The sequence below is a fragment of the Gossypium hirsutum genome, chromosome D05, assembly GCF_007990345.1.
Source record: "Gossypium hirsutum isolate 1008001.06 chromosome D05, Gossypium_hirsutum_v2.1, whole genome shotgun sequence".
NCBI classification, from domain to species: Eukaryota; Viridiplantae; Streptophyta; class Magnoliopsida; order Malvales; family Malvaceae; genus Gossypium; species Gossypium hirsutum.
The window spans coordinates 29,696,457-29,718,753 of record NC_053441.1 but is presented as its reverse complement, the minus strand read 5'-3'; the positions used below and the strand labels follow the sequence as shown (position 1 = coordinate 29,718,753).

Sequence of the window (22,297 nt, the reverse complement as noted above, 5' to 3'; positions counted from 1 at the left end):
GCTAAGACCCTTGTGCAAACTGATACTGATACTGAAAAGGGCTTAGGCCCTAGACCGCTTTTGACTGTGCATTATGATTGCTGTTTGTTTGTTTCTGCGGGATTACACTGAGTTTACGTAAACTCACCCCCTTCTGTTGAATATGCATAGGTAATCTCCAGACCTAGATGGATTGGTACGACGGAGGACTCAACGGTAACCATGGTTCTGGATTTTCATATACTGGCAACTCAGTTGGAAATTACTGTTTTATGCCACATTCGGTACTACCTGGAGTGTAAGGATGGGTGGCTTGATTTAATCCCACATGGAGTGTAGGGTTGGACGGAGATGGTGTGTAGAGGCTGGTTGGGTAGGACATTGTTACTGAATGCTGTATATCTGTTACTGATGCTGTGATGGGTTAAGACCTTTGTGCAAACTGATACTGATACTGAAAAGGGCTTAGGCCCTAAACCGCTTTTGACTGTGCATTATGATTGCTGTTTGTTTGTTTCTGCGGGATTACACTGAGTTTACGTAAACTCACCCCCTTCTGTTGAATATGCATAGGTAATCTCCAGACCTAGATGGATTGGTGCGACGGAGGACTCAACGGTGACCATGGTTCTGGATTTTCATGGTTTTATTTTATTTTATGATTTATGCTCTAATTATTATGGATTTATTGGGTTGTAATTTGAGGGCTCTCTGGGACTTTTGCATAAATTTGAGTTTTTATTTACTTATTTATGCATTTTATGGATTTATACCTGCTAGTGGAAGGAAAGTCGATTTTCGAAAAGTTAAAGTATTTTTCTAAAACTCACGATCACATAAACTGTTTTTATTTAAGCTTCTGCAACGAGAGCTGTTTTAAAACAAATGATTTAGATGAGGAAAACAATTTCTTTTAGATATGATAAAAGTTAAAGAAAGATAATAACATGGAAATGATTTTATCGTAACAATTTAGTTTCAAACACACTATCGTGTGGCATTACCAGATTTGGCCATAATGTTTAGACCGGGTTTGGGGTGTTACAGTCCTAATCACTCACATTATCATTGAAAACACCAATCAAAAAGAATTCAAAGCTATCAAAAGAAAAGAGATCGCTATATGATAATTTGGTGGAAGACAAGACAAAAAGAGGTATAAAAAAACATGATTACAAGTCTAAATCTCAAAATCTTAGCTTTAAGGGGAAAAAAGTATTTTTTTGTGTAGCAAACCAAGCCATTATATACCTCAGTTTAAGAAATGAAAAAGGAGAATTGATAATCCTGCTAAATCAAATGCCAATTTGGTTGAAGTATATGATATATTTATTGTGGTCATTTCTTAAGTTAATATTGTGATCAATATGAAAGAGTTGATAGACTCTAGTACCATTAGGCACATTTGTGACAATTGAAATGCTTGTGTGTGACTCTTGAGTGAAGGAAGGAGAAAACACAACTTATCTTAGAGAATCACAAATGACACATTGATACGAACTCGCCTCGGTGATGATTTGAGTCGTTTGTTGCCCGATCGTTAAAATGGAGAAGTATCGTTCTTGAACAAAATAATGGTTGAATTTGGCTAAGTAAGGCTTTAAACAAAGGGGTATGTGATAGTTTAAGATAATTAAGAAATATGGTTTGATTTAACAAAGGAACTTGGGTATTTGAAAAATGGTAATGGGAATGGTTCGAATACTTTAAGGTCTAGAAAGAACTAGTACTAAAATAAAGTACTAACCCAAATCTAATAGAACACTTAAAGGTGGATAGAAGGATAGCTAAACCTTGACCCACTACCTATATGAAGATATGAACCAATCGGTATAAGGGTGAACGCCACACTCGGTTTATGAGTGATAAGTTCGAAAAGAAATAAGGTAGACACCACTAGCTTTTGCTAGATAAGTCGACTTGAGTCTTAAAACGAAATAAGAGAGTTGAAAAAACTCACAAAATGTCATAAACATTCAAAAAGTAGCAAAAATCCCCCCAAAAAGGCTGATTACACACATTTATAAGACTAGAAATAGGCTAGCTGAATGGTCACAAGTATTCATCTTAAAAGTTGAAATAAAGCTTAAGTCTCTTGGAATTCTTGAACCAAATAACTCCACCATTTAATTCACTTCAATTCAGCTGCATAATTGACCTTGAATGCTTGAAAAGTGACTCTTGAAATGTTCTTTGATTAGCTGAATAGTCACCGGCACCTTAATGGTGTTTTGAATGCTTGAATTAATTCTTTTGAAATAGCAAAAACGGTTGGTAGTTGAAAAGCTTGCTGCCGAATTTAAAGAAGCAATAATCCACTCTTTAAACTCTTTTAAATGATGTATTAAACCTTCTTTGTAATAGCCCCTTGCTTATAACCAAAAATGACTTGAACATTCAATTTATTAAATTTGTAATAGCCTTGAATTGTAACGGTTATGACTTGAAAAGACTCCTATAATAAACATAATAAAATGAGCTTATTAAACACATTTAAACACTAATTAAACACAAAACACATTAAACACACTAAACTTAATAAGCTTAGTAAATAAACTTATAAATGAACTACTTTAACTCATAACTTAATTTAATAAACCGTAATAAACATATTTAACAATAAGTTATTCCAGCAATTAAATAAACTAAGTTAAGCATTTATTTCCAGCAATTATTTAACTAAAAGAAGTTTAATAAAAATGACAAACAATTATTAAACTAAGATGAATTTAATTAAAGTCCAGCAACTTAATTATTAAACTAAGATGAATTAAAAAGAATTCAAAGTTCAGCTTGCAATGAATTGCAAATGACACCTATTGAGCTGAATGAGCTTTATTTCGCACTTACGCTCCTCGAGCTTAGGCTAATCTTGATGGCGTCGAGTTGTGTCGTAACATGATGCGACCGGGTTCGCATCGCACATGTACTTGGAAAAGACAAGGACAAATGGCAATATATATATTAATTCAATTTTAATTTATTTAAAATTGTATAATTATGAAATCTTTTAAGAATAATTTCGAAAATGAATACATGATTATGGTTAAAAACTAACCAAAACACGATATGAGGTACAATAGAACATAAAAAAAGAAGAAGAAGAGAGAATATGACACAAATACACACAGGAAACACAGTTTTAACTTGTAAAAAACTTATACAATTATGAAGGGGGACAGGGCTAGCGAAGGTAACTCTTCCTCACTCTCGAATTTTTTGACTTTCTTTAAGAATTTTTTGACACAAATACACACAGGAAACGATTTTTATTTAAAATATTTTAGTAAATTAAAAATGATTAATTGCAAGTGAAATATATTAATCACTAATTATTTATATATTTAAAAAAATGATTAGAAGTAAAAAGACTATAAGAAAATAAAAGTAAAATTGGTTACAGGAGAAGTGAAATAATAATGAAGGTTTAATTAGATTATTAAATAAAATTGAGTGAGTAAACTCAAAAAAGAGCATAGTATAGTTATGGTAATGATGAACTCATAAATTTGTTCATTAATTTTAAGATATTCGTTAGTAAGTTCCTTCCTAAAATTCACCTTAAAAAAATATCATTACATATTAACTAACTTATTTTAAGTTTACTTTTGCATTCAAATACTTAATATATAAAAATTTAAAATTAAAACTTGAAATTACAATAATCATTTTAATATCTTAGCATACAAACAAGCCAAGTTTCCAGAAAGGGCTTTGATCAAGAAGATTGATGATATTAATCCTTATACTCTTTTCACATTTAAAATTTTAACCCAACTATTGTTTTTTATTTGATAATTAAAGGTCTAATTGATAATATAATTAAATATGAGATTTTTAAAAAATAATTTGCTCATTAGCCAATATTATACATATAAAAAAAGTAAATAAGCAAAATATGGATTATAAAGCTTTCATTTTTAAATATGAGATTTTAAGTTTCTTTAATATTTTGTTTTAAAGAAATAGAGTGAAAGTCAGATACTTTATTTTATTTATATGGTTTCTATGTAATTTTAAATAGACTCTCGAGCAATGCTTTTTTTTTTAATTTTAATTAGTCTATGTATTTTGCGAAAGTTGTAGATTTAGTTATTATATTTTAGTTTAATCAATTTTAATCTTTATATTTTTTGAATTGGTCAATTTTAATTTTAACCTAAATAATAACAGTTAAATTCAATTACCAGTCATGTACTATGCATATAGTTGTAGATTTAATCCATGGTTACCAATTGGATCATTCTAAGTCCGTGTACTTTTTGAATTTTAAAATTTTAGTTTTGATGCGAATGGTATTTGTTAATTCATTAACTAGATTTTTAGTGAATAATACGTTAAACTAACAAACTGCTATGGCATTACACATATGATAATATATTTGCCACGTTAGATTTTAGAAATAGCAAAAATTAACTTAATAGATTCAGTATTGAAAATTTAAATTTTGAAAAATAGAAGAACTAAAAATAACTAAATTAAAGTAAATGGAGTAAATTCATAACTTTCATAAAGTATAGGGATAAAATAGTAAAATTTAACCAAGAAAAATACAATATCTTTTACTTAGAAAATATATATTATTTTATTTAAATGAATAAATTCATAGAATGAAATTCATTAAAAAAAACAATTAAACAAACTATAATAATAAAAATAATTCTCCCATTCTTTTCTTTCTTTCCATCTTTTGCTCCTTCATTTCCTCTCTTTTTTACATTTCTTTCTCTCTCTTTCCTTTCTTTATTTTTTTTCTTTATTTTTTTCCTTTCTATTTTCTCTCTCCCCAAACACAAAACCTCAAAATTACAAAAAGAAAATCTCTCCTTTGTCAGATCTCTCGATGTTTTGCTCTTTCTATTCTCGGATCCTTTTCCTTATAGCTCAAAAATTGAGGTTAGAAAGAAATATATATACATATATTTGATCTAGGATTTGCTCTTTTATAATTAATGGTTGTAGATCTAGGAATTTATATCCTTATAATTTTTCTTTGTGTTGAATTTCAGGTTTTCCATTTTCGCTTTTGTCTCAGCTCTCACTTCAATCAGGAATCATTATTGAGCTCAAAATTTTATTTTTGGCAGTTTTCCCCCAAATTTTGCATCTTGTTAAGGCAGGTATTTGAGTTCTAATTTTTCTTAGATTTTTTTTATAAAGAATTGTTTTGCTTCTTTAATGAATGAGCAACTTTGTATTTATGTAATTTAAATTTAGAATTTTTTTTAATATAGTAGTTGATAGTGCAATACCGCAGTTTATAATTTATTAATGATAGATTTTTGGAGTAATTTATGAGAGAATCATAGTGCAATAAATGAAATTTGGAATTTACTTTTTATCTGAAGTTATTAATGTCTTCATTTCTGGAAACGGGTCTCTTTTAATTTTTGAAAATGATATGTTATCTGCTTTCCAGTTTAGGTAAAAGGGTTTTATTTAACTTTCAAAGATTGGTATGATTTTGCCATTTTTTTTCAATATAATCGGAATTTGATGCTTGCTTTGGTTTGCGTCTAGGTTTGCTGAATTTTATATTCTGTGGATAGTTTTGTTTTCCATTAACTGTTTTTAGTCTTTCTGTACGTGATGAAATTTTCTGTTGTTTCTGAATTCCCCATCTCTAGAGTTGCGCCGATATTTCCCAAGGAGTTTTGATTCCTTTTTTGGTTTTAATACGTTTATGTATGCTATCACGATTCTTATGTAGCATTTCAATAAAGGAATGTCATGGTTGATCCACTTATAGCTTGTCGCGATGTATAAAGAGTGAGCGTGTATTTTAAAACAAAAATAATGAACCTGTTGGAGTTGGAGTGCAAGTATGGAAAAGTGAGCGGAAAAAAGGCATGGTCTTTATTTCTTCTTCCTTTTTTGTTGTTTATATATGTATTTTGATTTTGCGTGTATTCTATATATTTTTTTCAGGTTTTGAGTTTTGGATGGTTCACCCCTGTTGCTAAGTCTTTGTGTGTGATTACAAAGAGATGAGTCACACAAAACATGAGCGGGAAGATGGAATGCTCTCTAAGGATCAGACAGAATCGCCATTGATCGATGATGGTAGCTGTGGAGGAGGTGGAGCTGGGGGAGTTGTTCTGAAGAAAGGACCGTGGACATCTGCTGAAGACGCGATTTTGATTGACTATGTGAAGAAGCATGGGGAAGGCAACTGGAATGCTGTTCAGAAACACTCTGGACTATTTCGTTGTGGAAAGAGTTGCCGCTTACGTTGGGCAAATCACCTGAGGCCGAACTTGAAGAAAGGGGCATTTACTCAAGAAGAAGAACAGCTGATCATTGAACTCCATGCAAAGATGGGAAATAAATGGGCTCGGATGGCAGCACATGTAAGTCTTCAATTCATTTACTGTGAATCTAGTTATTCTCATGACCTGTTGAATGGGAGAAATATATTGAACATAAAAGAAATTTTAGAATTACATGAAGAAATAGGATTCTTAATATTTGTGTTAAGATCTGTAGAATTGCAACCTCTGCCTAATCTATATACAGAATTTTAATTACTATCTTCTAACACTTCCGTTCTGTAATAAATTTGGAGCAAGTTGCATGGAGCATTATGCAGTACCTTGATAATTGCACTTAACTGTTTTTCATTCTATCTGAGCTCGCCTTGCTGCTTGTTTCTATCATTATTCATAACCAATGACCAGCCCAGATTCTAAGATTTACTTATGTTCTCACTGTGGATTGTTTAAGTCCTCTGATTTGGTATCCTCAGTTTCAGGAAGATCCAAATTGAAACAGTAATTTTTAGTGTTCAAGGAGTCAAGTTTGTCAAGAGTTAAGGTGCCCTCATATGTTATAGCAGTGTCATTCTTGGCCTGGTTAAAGTTGTCTTCTTTGAGGGTTATAGAAATCCAGCTCCTCATATGCACTCTTCTAGCCCATCCCCTTTTCTTATCCCATCTTATTGCTAAAGTCTGAACTAAAATGCAAAATTTAGTCCATGCCTTAAAACACTATAATGAACCCTATTATTGGCATATTTTTCTCAATAATGTAAATTTTGGGCTAGATGCAAAAGAATTGCCACATGCCTTCCGGAATTCTATGATAGTTATTCCAGCCTGGGAAATGCTAAGCGTTTGTGTGAAGCATGATAAAACTTTCAGTTGTAAGATTTTATGCACCTGTCTTTTAAGTGTCTGAAATAAATCTCTATGCCTTGTTATTCTCTGCAGATGCCTGGTCGTACAGATAATGAGATAAAAAATTACTGGAATACCCGGATTAAGAGACGCCAACGTGCTGGGTTACCTCTGTATCCTCCCGAAGTGTGCTTGCAAGCACTGCAGGAGAGCCACAGTACCAGTGTGGTTAATGCATTGGATAAAGGGCCTAATGATATCTTGCAGAACAATAGCTATGAGATACCTGATGTCATATTTGACAGTTTAAAGGCCAATCAAAATGTGCTTCCTTATGTTCCTGAGCTTCCTGTTTTGTCCGCTAGCAGCATGCTGATGAAAGGTCTAGGTTCTTCTCAGTATTGTGGTTTTATGCAACCAACGATCCATCGCCAGAAGCGTCTTCGAGAGTCACCAGCCTTTTTTCCTAGCTACACTGGTGCTGTTAAAAACGAATGCCCTTTGTTTATGCAGTTTCAAGAAGATATATCAGACAAGGCTGCTGGATCCTTTGGGTTGTCTTTTCCAATTGAAGCAGATCCTGCAGCAAAGAACTCCCAGCCTTTTGGTGTATTCCCAGGTAGCCATACCCTTTCAAATGGCAATTTCTCTGCTTCAGAGCCCCCTTTGGAGGCTGTGAAGTTGGAGCTCCCTTCACTCCAATATCCAGAAACTGAATTAGGTAACTGGGGCACATTAACTTGCCCACCACCTTTACTTGAGTCTGTTGATGCTTTTATCCAGTCACCACCTCCAACCAGTGGACTGGAGTCCGATAGTCTTTCTCCCCGTAATAGTGGCCTGCTGGATGCTTTACTTCATGAGGCAAAAACTCTAAGCAGTGCAAAGAATCATGCATCTGACAAAAGTTCAAATTCATCTACCCCTGGTGATATAGCTGAAGGTTCAAATTTCAACATTTGTGAGACGGAATGGGAAAAGTGTGGTGAACCTCTTTCTCCAATGGGTAATTCAGCAACTTCTATTTTCAGTGAGTGTATCAGTGCAAGTGGCAGTTCATTGGATGAACAGCCACCTGCTGAAACTGTTACAGGTGAGCACCTCTCTGATCTCCTCATGATTTATGCTTTTCATGCATTATTGAAAATTGAAAACTATCTTCCATCTTGTTGAAGGTTGATTTTTGTTATCATGTATTGATGTTGACATATATCCCGTAGATCCCTGTGATGTATAAACTAGTTTAGAATGAGATACAATTTTCAAAAGCCTGCCAATTTCTTAACCAAAAACCTTGGTGTAAACACATTATCAACTTGCTTTATGTCTTTTCCACTATTTTTATATCATCAAATTCATTTTGTTTTCTCCAGATATTTTATGATAAGTCCTTGAATTTTGGATTGTTTTTCAGAGTCCCATGTGAAATCCGAACCAGCTGACCGTGTTTTGACCCCAGAGATACAAAAAGAGGCTCCTATTCGGTTGGACAGTAGTCGCCCCGATACTTTACTTGCTTCAAATTGGCTTGAGCAGGGTTCTGGTTACGATAAGGACCAAGCCATCTTGACCGATGCCATATCAAGCCTTCTTGGCGATGATTTGCGTAGTGAGTACAAGAATGTGGAAGAAGGAACATCTATTTCAAGTCAAGCATGGGGTCTCGATTCTTGTGCATGGAATAACATGCCTGCTGTCTGTCAAATGTCTGAACTCCCTTGAGATCTGCTATCGCAATTGTATGAACTTCTCTGAAGCTTTTTTTGTTTGTTTGTTTCATTCATTCCATGATTTGATGTGGGTAGGCAATCGAACCTGATGTACTGAAAGTTCATTTGGGGTTGAGATCATCGTAATATGGTACCAGTCATGGATGTTTTTGGTCTGTTGTCTATGATGTTTTTTTTTTTTTTTTTTGTGTCGAACTGTTGAATGCATGCATGCCGATATGGAGCTCTGAGGTATACAAATGCATTCTAGATGTTGTTATAACTTTTAGAATAACCATGCTCTTTTAGCATGGACTCCCCAGACAATGGTTTGCTATTTGATGCACATGTCTTAAGTGAAATGCTTGTGGTAGGGTTGTCAATGGTGTCCGGTGGAGGGAAACACTGTTTTAATTTATAGCTAGATCTCAAAAATTGTCTCCATTCATATACAATCTGTAGAAATTCGAGCTTAATTTGAAGTTGAAGATTAAAAGTTCAGCTTGAAGTTTGGTTTAATTATTTATGTTCGAGTTTAATTTGAGAGTTGTGAGCTATCGGAGTGAAGAATTAGAATGCAGAAAATTGTTTTATAGTTAGATCTCAAATAAAAAAACTTTGTTTCCATTTATTTGCAATCTTAATCGGTAATCAAGTGAAGCATGATTATTTATGTTTTAGCTTGAGTTTGGATTGAAATTTATTTTATAGATAGATTTCTAGCACTTTATTCCATTAGCTTCTTGATTAGTAAGTAATATAGCTTTTTGTAAGGCCTGCCTGAGATTTGATGTTTGACTCCAAGTTGGGCTTGATTTTTATGTTTAAGAGTTTAAAGTTTAAACCGAGAGTCTTCAATAAGCTCATGAGAATGCATAAATTTATTTTGTAGTTAAATCCCAAACCAAAACTGTTTCATCATTTTAATCACTAATCAGGTGATTGCATTAACAAATTCAAGATTCCAAGTTGAGTTGGAATTGAGAATTTTTAATCAACTATGCAAACCAAACCTTGAGAACTCTAAAACTTTTATTTCCATCTATATAGATAATTTTAATCAGTAATCGAGCTTTTTGTAAAAAATTGAACGTGAGAAAAAGATATGCTCGAGCTTGAGTTAAAATTTAATATTTGAAGTTGCTTGGAGTTCGGTTTAATTTTTACTTTTGTGTTTTGAGTTTGAGTTAAAATTATGTTTTTAATAAGCTTAAGAGTTGCTCAAGTCAAGCATTAGAATGCACCAATTTGTATTTTAGATAGATCTTGAAAACTTTGTTTCCATTGATATACAATCATCTTAATAAGTAATCTGGACTTAAAAAAATTCAAGATACCAGACAGGGGGGAGGAATGATGGATGAGAGTATGAGCGGAAGGGAATATAGACTCTTTTAATTACAAAAGGAAAAGTTTACAAGAGAGAAAACTTCAAAAGAAAAGTAGTAGGTAATTTACAAGATGCTATACAATTGAGCTTTCCTCTCTATTTATAGAGGAATTCTAAAAATTCTATACAATTGTATTTTGAATCCCGAACAGTGTTTCTGATAAAGATTCTGCTTCTTCCTGGATGTGGTTGCTTCTATGTTTCATTTCTTTTTGCATGGCTCTGGTTGATTCCATGTGTCATGCTTGCATTTATGACTGCTGTTGTTACTGCTTGTGTTACAGTTGCTTTTGTCACCTCTTACATCATCATTGTTTTAATGATGATTAAGACTTGATTAAGACTTTTTGTCTTCTTCATTAATGGTTGCTTCCATCATGATGATTTCAACATTACCAAATTTTTTGTTGGTATGTGAATCAGGTTGCCATCTTTGTTGACATCAACCTTTTTGTTTGTTGTCGAGATTCATTTCTTCAATCTCGTCCAAATGTAAAGAATCTGATGAAAGTCTTGGTGGTGAATTTCAAGTCTCCCATGTATATTTTATTTTTTCTGTGATATGAGATGGAAATTCTTCTATCTACATTTCAATAATCTTGTTTAGCAGCTTCACCGCTTCTTCATTTCTTTTCTCTTGGATGTTTCTATTAGGAAATGCCAATATTCTTCTTCCATCCGTCCATAATTTATAAACTTCATCATGGAGAAGATAATAGGCTTGTGATAATAATTCTAATCATGTTTGGACTTGATAATTTTTAAATTTATTATAACATTCATCAATTGTTTTTGACAAATGTTCTTTATCTTCATTAACAACAGATAATTGGGGTGTTCCAATCATCTTTTTAATAATCCAAATTTGATACGGCTGATAAAATTTTTCTTGTTCAGCTATACCAATTAGACTAATAATATCAATATGAAAATAGTAATAAAAATCATCATTGTTTATGATGTTTTGTAAAACAGACTTTACAATAGTTGGAAAATCTTTTAAAAGATGAAAAGAGAGATTTTGCACAACTATTTCTTTAGTAAAGCCCCATTCAATATTGGTTATATCAAATGGTTCATGATCAAGTCTATATTTTAGAGTAGGAAATTCATTATCTAAGTAATCGTTAAAAACATATGCCTGTAGAAAATATTCTGAAAAAGCTTTTTGAAATTGAATTTGCTGTCTGCAAATTACTTCATTTATTTTTGTGAATATTTTTACCGGTAATAATTTCATAGCTTTATTGTACATTCATATTCTAAATACCTTATTCATAATAGGATTGTTTTTCCCTTTATGAATAAAATATTGAATAATATTAAGAAGATTGTTTGTCTCCTTAATGTCTATAAATTCTAACTGGAATTCATCCCATTCTCTATATAAAATAGATTTTAATAATAAATCATCAGTTTCATTTTCTTTAGTTTTTTTTCAACTAAAAATAATGAAAATTTTGTAAGAGCTCTTCGGAAATTAGCCATTTGATTTGAAATATGGGTTTTCCATATTTCGTTTATAAAATCATAGAGTTCTGGTGATAAACCAGGATTATAGAAATATTTTATTTTTGAAAAATCTTTTTCTTCTTCAATTTGTTGCTGTTTCAACAAATTTTCTGAACTTTTGATGATTTCAGCAGAACTTGTTTGTGATACTGAATTCATATTTTGAGACATTGGTGATTGATACACCATGTTTGAAAAATTGTTTCCAAGTGGTTGATTTACCATTGGATAAGACACATAATATCCTTGGTTAGGATAGAATGGTATTTGTGCAAGTACAAATCCTTTTTTGGAGTTTGATTCTGCTTTCCCTTTGTTGGGCTTTTTATGGACTGTAGTCCATTCACCTACTATTTCTTGTAGAGGTTTTTTTACCTCTATCCATTATAAGGCCTGCTCAAAAAATTAGCAAATATTAGTAATAAGTCATAAATATTAATTTTTTCTTAGTGTAAATTTTTTATTACACACAACTTTATTATCTTTTTCAAGTGGAATTTCTACAAAGTCTTCTTTTACAGATAACCAAATAGAATATTTATCAATAGTAAAAGGTAAATATTTACATATAAAATTATTTCCTAATACGATGTCTCCTTGCATATTAGGAAAACATAATATTTTAGGAATTAAAAATCTAACATTGTTTACATAGATTGGTATGTTTTTAGCTTTATATTCTATAATAGTTTTACTTCCACCTATGCCTATTATTTTTATAGGTTTTTTAACTAATTCCCATTTTTCTACAGGAACCGCGTTTTTTCTGCAACTACAGATTGTAGCTTCAGTATTTATTAAGGTATTTAGAGAATATTTTTTATATTTTCTAAATTGAAATGTTATTTTAATGTTTATTCCAACTTTTGACTTTTTATCAATTGTTGAAGCTTGAATTTCTCCCATTCTAGTTTTTCTAGAATTATTACTAGGATTAGTAGGAAATATAGGAATTTCAACAGTTTTCATTCCTATCGGTGTACTGTTTGTACTAGTATTATCCTCTTCATCTTCTGGTTGGGAACTAGAGGATAAAACTAAATTTTCATTTGTATTGGTTATACAGTTATTTTTAAAATACAATTTATTTCCTGATGACATATATTCTATAGTACTTACCGGTTTAGAAGTACTAGAACTATTAATTTTTTTCATCATCCAATCTCTTGGAATTGACAGATCTCTTAAATCTAATAATTTTGGCTGAATTTCAGTACTGAACCTGTTTGGTTCAAAGAGTTCAATAATTTTATTATTAATTTCTTTGATTTCAACTTTAGCAGTATTTGTATACTCATTAATAGCAGTCCAGCTGATTGCTAGATCTTCTGCTAAATCATTAATATCAGAATTTTTTGTCTGAATTTTAAGACAAAGACACTCTTCTATTAGAGGGTCTGTAATAGAAATAAAGTAATTTGGTTTAACTTTAAATCCTATTACTCCAGAATGTAAATTAGACTGGATTCCTCCAATAAGTGCTTTTATTGGATTATCAAATCTTTTATCTAAAAAGATAGCTATAATAGGAATATCATGACCTCTTCTAAATAAAGCTCTAATGGTAATCATGATTATGCCTAAATGTATATATCTAACCTGAGGATATTTCTTTCTAATCCTCTTAATTTTTTCTTTTGTAAACAAAGGAATTTCTGTTAATCCTCCTCTAGTATCCTTAGCAACTGTGTTACCACTAAGTTTTTCTATATGTCTCTGTGTCCAAATTTTGAACTTAGAGATCTTATATATTTCTTCTTTAAAAATATGATTTTTATTAATTTTTTCTATCATTTCATCAGAAAAGTCTTTTTCTTCTCCGATCAAATTTCCTAACTTAATATCCTGTGTTTCAGGATTTGGAATTTCTTCTAATTGTTTATTAGAACTGCTTCCTATATTAAACATAAAAATATATTCATCGTTACTATCAGAATCTGTTTCAGATATTAACTCATATAATATTTCTTCAGGATTTGTTTCCTTTTGAAAACATATTTCTAAATCTTGTTCTTCTAGACTTTTAATCATTTTCTAGCATTTTTCCCTTTATTAGGACAATTACTAGCTATATGACCGTCTTCGTCACAAATAAAACATTTACAAATTTGTTTCTTTGGTTTGGAAGTTTTTTTCCTAACCACTTTTTGGTTTTTACCAGAGAATTTTTTATTACCTGATTTCCATTTTCTTAATTTATATTTTTTACGTTTTTTTATAAATATTTGGATATATTTTCTTACACCTAAATTCCCATTCATTTTCTAATATTTTATTACAATATTTATCACTTAATTTATGCTTAACTTGTTTAGCAGCTTTACTTTGCAGACAATGTAAAGTTATTTTTTCACGTGCAAAGTTTATCCTATTTCATATAGAATCTAGATTTTTTATTGGAAGACCAGATGATTTACTGTGCTTCTCTATATAAGATACATATTTGTTTATACATATCTCATCCCAGGGTGGGGGTAGTTTATGAAAATATTGGTTTTTCTAAAATTCTATATTTTCATTTTTTAACTTTTGATATTAATGAAGAAATTTTTTAGAAAATTCTTCTAAATATCTTATATCACATAATTTAATCTTAGAAAGGATATAACTAGATGTACTATCTTGATCTTTTTTATCATAATAACCACAAAATTCTGTTTTTAGAATTAAGGTTAATCCTTTTAGAAGATCTTTAGGGGTTCCTATCTGGTTGATTAATTGCCCCTTTTGTTCTTTACCTTTCTTAGATTCTTCCCATCTTCTGAGAAATTGTAGAACATCTCCTTGAAATGTTCCAACAAAATAATTTAAAAATTTTTCTTTTGACCAATTATTGTTGTTTACAACAATAGTCATAGACTGTGCCCAATCATCTATAATTTTTTCATAATTTGAAATAGGAGTATTAGTCAAATCTAAATAGATTCCTCCTTGGGCTACATTTCTTTTATTTAAATCATCTATTCTTTGTTGAACAGGTTGATTAGAAGTTTCTCCTGGGTATTCAGGTTTTACTTCATTAGTAGCAATATTTTCGGTTTTATTACCAAAAATTCTAATTTTATCACTAATTTCAACATCTTTATTTAAATGTCTAAGATAATCATCTGTTTTACTATTTGACTCTAATTTCCTTTTTCTATATGGATCTGTTGGTTCAGTATCCATAGGTTCTGGGATATCTATATTTTCTTCTTCAGATGAAGTGGTTTCTTCATCAGAATTATAAGTTGAGACTTTTATGTCTTCATCTTGATCTGTTGAAATTTTTTCTTCATTAGATTGTTTCTTATATAATTCTGTTTTTTCAGAATTACTTGAACTACTACTATCATCATATTTTAACATATAATGATAATTAAACATACTAAATAGATCTTTATGTTTTTCATAAAGTTCTTCAATTAGTTTTAAATATTCAACTCTTTCTAGTTGATCATTACTATTAGTAAATTTTTCTTTCCAATGTTCTATAAGGGTTTTATCGGATTGGAAATCATATTCTTTTTGTTTTTCATCTTTTTTTTACGTTTTTTATGTTTTTTGTAATTTTTTAACATAGAAGTCGACTCATCGGAAGAAGTGTTTTCTTCTTCAGATAAAACTAAAATATGATCTTTACCATTACCATAGTATAAAGGACCTAAATCTACATCTGACTCGATATTATTATTATTTAAGGCCTGATCTAATTTATTATTAACGCTAGTTAATATTTCTTTAGACTCATAGTTTAAGTCTAAATCTTTTATATTACTTAAATTATTTACTTTTTCTTCAACTGAACTGACCTTACTAAATAACTTACCAAAATAAAAAGAAGTCATATCAACAAGACTATTTATACCCTTACTCAGAGATGAAACGTTGTTTTCGTTTCTAGAGTCTATATGCGTAATATGATCACAAGTTTTATCTTTAAACTGACACTCGATTTGTTCCATAATGTTTGTTTCTGGTACCTAAGACCGTCTATTATCTTTATCGTCTTCACTCAACGCCTAAACGTCCTCCCTGGACTCAACGGCAACAAGAAGACAGAATAACTGATATATGGATTTTGAAACAAACAACTGTGAAACAAACAGAAATGTAAATCAAAGAATAAAACTTACAATAGATATTACGATATTATTTCTCTAGAAACTCGTTACACCGGCACCTCTGATACCAGACACGGGTTTAGGGTAAACAAAAGATATAAATAATTGTTTACGTAGTTCAGTTTCCCTCATCTGCGGAGCATAGTTTAGTGAATAAACCCACTATATTTTTCAGTGAGTGAATCATGTCCTAACACCTAGATGCATAAACCTTATATTTATGGGTTGGGGAGGTGCTATGGGTAGTTCTAAGCATTGTGTCAAAAAGAACAAACATTATCAGAATCTATAATGAGATTGTTCAAAAAAAATACCTAAGTAAGGTGCAAATAAAGCTTTACTCCTTTTTTTTTTGTTTAGACAGATAAAAAATAGATAAAATTAGGAAAAAAATCAATCGCAACAAAACATCGTCTCCCATCATCTCTTTTTAAGTTCTACTCCCCCTTTTTTTGTTCAAAAATATGTGCTAAACTTATACTGCTTAGGTTGAGTGAGCAGATCATTACGCAATGTTATCTTTTTGTCTTGAATTTCTTGGATAACTCAGAATTTTTGAGCATAGCTTGGTAGAGAATTGATTATGAGAGTTAATAGGAGAAGTGGTGATTGATCATTCTCCTGTCAAATGTTGTTGGATTGCTCGAAGTGTTGACAAAAATGGCCACTTTAGCTGCCATTTCAGGTACTTTTGCCTTAAGTTTGTCTTCTTCTTCTTCTTTAACAGGTTGGTCAACTAGATTAGTAGAGATGTGCTTGCCTTCAAATCATTTGGGAGAATATTTAAGCTCAACCACAACTTTCTTAGGTTTCTCAGTGGCATGCACAAGCCTTGGATTCTAAAGGATTAACACTTGAAATATTAAAAAGGGGAAATGTAAATGATACCTTGCATGGACTTTCTTAGCATGTTTGTTAGTGTCTTAAGGGCTGCAAAGTTTTTTTTAATTAATAAGACTAAGTCCTAGGGAGATTTCTTAGCTAGTTAGTATTGTTAGTAGGAGTAGGAAGCTAGGAGTTGTTAGCTTGATAGTAGGAGCAGGAATTTAAATTTTGGTTGAGGTTGTTACTTGAGACATGTATATAAGGGCTGCTTGGTTAATGAATTCAATCATCCCTTTTTATTCTTTTTATTTCATGCTTCTATTAGTTCACTGCTAAACTAATAGTGGTATCAAAGCTCGTTTTCTTGAGGGACTTGTGAGAAAAGTTTTATTAGAGTTTTGAGAGAAAAATTGAGAGTTACACTTGTGAGTATTGAGGAAAATGGAATCGGGATCAAGTAACCCGTCTATCTTAGCCCCACCTGTGTTTGATGGAGAGAACTATCAAGCATGAGATGTGAGGTTGCAAGCATACATGGAAGGTTGTGATTATTGGGAAGCTGGTGAGGAAGATTATGAGGTGACTCCACTTCTCAACAATCCAACTATGAACCAAATCAAAATACACAAGGAGAGAACCACTAGGAAGGCAAAGGCAAAAGCTTGCCTTTATGTTTTGGTTTCACCAGCCATATTTAATAAAATTATGGCTGTTGGATTAGCAAATGAGATATGAAACTACTTCAAGGCTGAATATCAAGGAGATGAGAGGATCAAAAACATGAAGGTGTTTAACTTCATTAGAGAATTCAATGGGCTACAAATAAAGGAGTCCGAGTCAATCAAAGAATACTCAGACAAACTTATAGATATTTCCAACAAGGTAAGAGTTTTTGAGACTGATATCTCTAATTCTAGACTGGTGAAAAAAATACTAGTCTCTGTGCCTGAGAAGTATGAAGCAACAATTTCCTCTTTAGAGAAACCAATGACTTGACTCAATTGAGAGTGGTGGAGTTGATCAGTGCTTTACAAGCACAAGAGTAGAGGAGGCTAATGAGGCAAGAAGGAAGCATAGAATGAGAATTAAAGGCTAAGGTGTAGCAGGGCGAAGTAAGAGAGGACTAGAAGTGGGATGGGAAGAAGTGTGGTGGCAGTAGTGGTTTAGAAACTGCTGCAAAAGGTAATGGTACTGGAAATTATATTAAGTATTCTTCATGTAAGTATTGTGGAAAACATAATCATTTCGATTTTTGGTGTTGGAGAAGGCCAAATGTGAAGTACAAAAGGTGCAACTTGATAAGGTATAATGAAAGGTTCTGCAAAGAACCAAGAAATCACCTGCAAGGTGGAGCACATGTTGCAGTTAAAGAAGAAGAGGACCATCTATTTGTTGTCTGTTGCTTCTCATCAAGCACTCTATGTGACAGTTGGTTAGTTGATAGCGGTCGCACCAATCACGTGACTTGTGATGAGAAACTGTTTAAAGACCTTGACAGGTCATTAAAGTCGAGAGTAAGGATAGGAATGGAGAATACCTAGAAGTGAAGGGAAAATACACAGTGGCAATAGAGAGTTGTGATGGAACTAAGTTGATATCAGATGTTCTGTTTGTACTTGAAATTGATCAAAACTTGCTGAGTGTGGAGAAATTGATATAGAAGGGATTCAAGGTGATGTTTGAAGAGGAAAGGTGTCTGATCCTTGACTCTAGAGGCAATGAATTATTTAGGATCAAGATGTAGAAGAAGAGTTTCTCATTGAATCCACTCGAGGAGGAGCAAGTGGCATCCAAGTGTCAAGGAGTAATGACATCAGATCAAATGTACCTTCTTGCTAAGCAAGTTAAGACAATTATGAAATTGATGATGTAATGTAATGAAAAGAGTTTTGAGCTTGAGATAAAATCGACAGATAATCATATCATACAAGAACAACTGCAAAACAAGTGTTCTGAGAATAAAGAATTACATGCAAAGATAACTCTCTTGGAGCAACAGTTGGCATATCTCTCTGATGATAAACTATCATCTTTTGCACTTGAAATATTTGAAGAATATGCTAATGAGATACGAAAAAAGATTTAATCTCAAGAGGTCAAGAGTGAAAAACTAAAATTGGAACATGTGCAACTTTCAGAAGAGAACAGTGGGTTATGTTTCCAAAATAAATAAAAAAACCAACTGAAGAAGCTTTATATGTGAAAGAATTGACATCTACAGATGCTGTTAAGCTTAAGAATTTAGTTGGTGAGGTGATCAAGCTTTTGGTAAAAAATGAAAAATTGAAGAAGGAATTATTGAATATGAGAAGATATGTTAATCAAACCATAAATGGTGTTAATCACAAGTATATTGACAACATAAGACCTTGGAGGAAGGGGCGACACTCTAGCTACTCTCATGATTTTTCTAGAGCAATTGATGATGATTTTGAATTATGGAATTTTGATTTAGATTATCTAAAGATGGGATTGCAGGTCAAGAAACAATTGGAGGCAGCTCTTGAAGTTGTACTAGCCGAAAAGGAATTCATAGAAAACAAATACTGAATAAACTGGTTTATTGCAGATCAGAGGATCAGATGACAAATATTTTTACTAATTTTTTTTCATGTTAGTCGATTTGAGTTTCTTAGGAATAAACTTGGTGTCTGCAACACTTGAGTCAAGATGAGAATGTTACTGTCTCAAGGGCTGCAAAGTTTTTTTATTAATAAGACTAAGTCCTAAGGATATTTGTTAGCTTGTTATTAGAAGTAGAAACCTAGGAGTTGTTAGCTTGTTAGTAGGAGTAGGAATTTAAATTTTGGTTGAGGTTGTCACTTGAGACATGTATATAAGGATTGCTTGGTTAATGAATTCAATCATCTCCTTTTATTTTTATTTTTTTCTATGCTTTTGTTAGTTCTCTCCTAACCCAACAATGTTTCACCATCTCTTCAAAAACTAGTTGGCCAAGGTTAAATTCAACCATCTTTACTTTCTCCCTAATCAACACTACAACATTCTTTCTCATTGCATCCCTTTGGCTATCAGGTAGCCAATTCCTTGCGGTAATGCCAAACAAGGCTGCATAAACAATGGGCAGGGATGAGGCTAGATTATTCCCCCTTCTCATGCTAGGTGAAATGGACATTTTTGGTGATGATAAAAGCTATTGTGTTCAAGGATTCCTTCAAATCAACCATATTTTGATAGTAATAATTGAGCACCTTTCTGTTCAAGGTAATAGTAAAATCATATAATCTTCCTCGAATGAACATCTTTTGGTAGAGTTTACTTTGGTCATCAGTGATACTCATCAAAAGATTTGCATAGAATTCGAGCACCACTTGCCTTACATATTGCTTGAAAAACAAAAAAAGCCGGTGAGAATATTATTGTCGAGAAGAGTGTCCATACCATGCTTTGCCAGTTGGCTTGATCTATGTTCTGCTTCTCAATAAAACTCTTCTTCAACAAGGCTAGGTACCTTTTGGAGCAGGCAGGAATGAAGAATGTTTTGTTCTGCTTCTCTAGAAGAGCTACCTCTTCTTCTCTAGCCTTATCTTTAGCAAGAAAAGAAAGTACACCCGCTTACTTCATCTTCTTGTTACATTACTGTGCAGTCATGTGCACATTTGGCCACTTGGATCGAGCTTTTCCACCAATGATTTCCTTTAGAGGTATGCCATCTACAAAGCTAGGGCCTGATTTTGTTTCTGGTTCATTAACTGAATTATATGAGTCTATAAGTGGAATCTCTTCAATGTGCCTTGGCAGTAGCTTCAACAAGCAAAGAAGGTACACCTACTTGCTTCAACCTCTTATTACGTTGCTGTGCAGTCATAGGAACATTTGGCTTCTTGGATCGAGTTTTGTCACCGATGATTTCCTTCAGAGGTATGTCCTCTATAAAGTGGGGTCTGATTTAGTTTCTGGTTCATCAGTTAAATCAAATGAGTCTTTAGATGGAATCTCTTCAATAATCTTTCTCTTTTAAGAGGCTTTGGATAGAGCAACGACCTTCTCTTTCTCAGCTCTTTTGGCCTAAGCTAGTGCTTCAATTTCTTTGTTCACCTTTGAACGTGTTCTCCTACGCCTAATGGTGGGAGTGGTAATGGAAGTGGGCATTGTGGTTGCCACTTTAGTCGCTTGCACCTCATCAAGAGATGATCTTGATTCTGTGTCTTCTTCTCTAGGTTCAATTTCCCTTAATACTGTCTCAGACTTAGGAACAATAATGGTTGACTCTGTAATATTAGTGATAAATTTAGTTTCACCAATAGGGCTAAAAGAGGGAGTAAATTCGAGATTAACAGCAAGGTTGATAAGATTTTCCTAATTCAAATTGACCTCGCCTATGACACGGAGACCTTATTGCTGCTTTTCATCTCATGCAATGTCATTTTATAACCTTCCCTTCGACTTCAAATCTGGATCCCACCAAGGACCTCTTTACATACACTTTTTAGTATTAGGGCAAAAGGGTTTCTTCCTATTCTACACTCCCCAATCAATCCGACCATCATCAACCATCCTTGCGGGGCCCTTTTTCCATCTCCATGGGAGCTTGCTATTGCTTCTCCCCCTTATCTCAATCATTGATGGTTTTTTGCCCTACAGGGGTAAACCACTTCAAATCTCTACCACATTTTTCCACCTCATTGAAATCTTGCGTCAATAATTTCTTTATTCTTTGTTCCCATATAAATATGAGGATGACATATATACTTGTTTCTTATCATTAGAGACATTTTGATGGTCAATTTCATTGACTTTTTCGCCATCCTCCTTCCACGACCAAGGAGTTCAAAAATAGTATAATGAAAAACATGGCCAGTAGGTCCATATTTTAAAGCTTTAACAGGACAAAAGAAATGGTTGTGCCATGTTGCAATTCAACTATCAAGTTGGGGATTCCCTTTCTTAAGATTTAGTTTGGGTGTTAAAAGTAATAAATAAAATGGGGCTCGAGTAAGAAGGCATCAAAGTTGAGTTGAAGTGGGTTGAGCAAAAACTTGTTTGTTTCGTTCCATTGACATTCTTATTTTGTAGTTTTTGATTCATTAATAAATATAGATAAATCTCAAAAATTGGTTTTAATTTATCATCTAATCACTTATTTGAATCAATGTATTTCATTATTAAAATCCACTTGAATTTATAAGAATTTTTTTCCATAAAATTAAAATTATTTAAATTTTAACTTATATATAAAAAGCGATTTATATATATATTATAAACTATATTCCAAAATATATATATTATGCCCATAAAAGATGTAATTAGTTAAGCTTGTGAATTATAAGTGGAAAATAAAACGGTAACTAACATGACTTGTACCTAAACCACACCTAAAGATATAAACACTCTAATCATCAAACCAACACTAACTTTAATTAACCTACTTTCAAACATTTGCAATTTTAACTTCTAGTTTACATTAAACAACCCTTATTTGGACAGAAACCATCAGAACAAAAGCAAGCCATCAACCATATGTTAATTGGACAAATTTTAACATTAAGTTTGACGTAGATTTTTTTTTATGAGAATTAAAATATATTATATTATTGTATTTATTATATTTTTATGATTTTTAAAATGACTAAATCAAATTTCAAATATTTTTGAGAGAAAGCAAACTATAATATTACCGTATATTATCCCCACGTAGCAATA

General features: G+C 32.1%; 1 protein-coding gene across 5 annotated transcripts; it reads left to right on the top strand.

The window, feature by feature from the left end:
- The first annotated feature begins 4,646 nt into the window (after nucleotides 1-4,646).
- Nucleotides 4,647-9,304, top strand: LOC107904776 (transcription factor MYB33). 5 transcript variants are annotated; one of them, XM_041094624.1, is made up of 6 exons: nucleotides 4,665-4,875; nucleotides 4,989-5,095; nucleotides 5,690-5,811; nucleotides 5,908-6,329; nucleotides 7,188-8,187; nucleotides 8,509-9,304. In XM_041094624.1, the coding sequence occupies exons 4-6, from the start codon at nucleotides 5,967-5,969 to the stop codon at nucleotides 8,814-8,816; spliced, it is 1,671 nt and encodes a 556-aa protein (XP_040950558.1). In that variant the 5' UTR covers nucleotides 4,665-4,875; nucleotides 4,989-5,095; nucleotides 5,690-5,811; nucleotides 5,908-5,966; the 3' UTR covers nucleotides 8,817-9,304. The 5 variants fall into 5 exon arrangements, with proteins under 5 accessions (XP_016686752.1, XP_040950558.1, XP_016686753.1 ...); XM_016831262.2 differs by having other exon boundaries at nucleotides 4,688-4,875; nucleotides 4,989-5,099; XM_016831261.2 differs by having other exon boundaries at nucleotides 4,688-4,875; nucleotides 4,989-5,099; nucleotides 5,690-5,826.
- The last annotated feature ends 12,993 nt before the right edge of the window (nucleotides 9,305-22,297 follow it).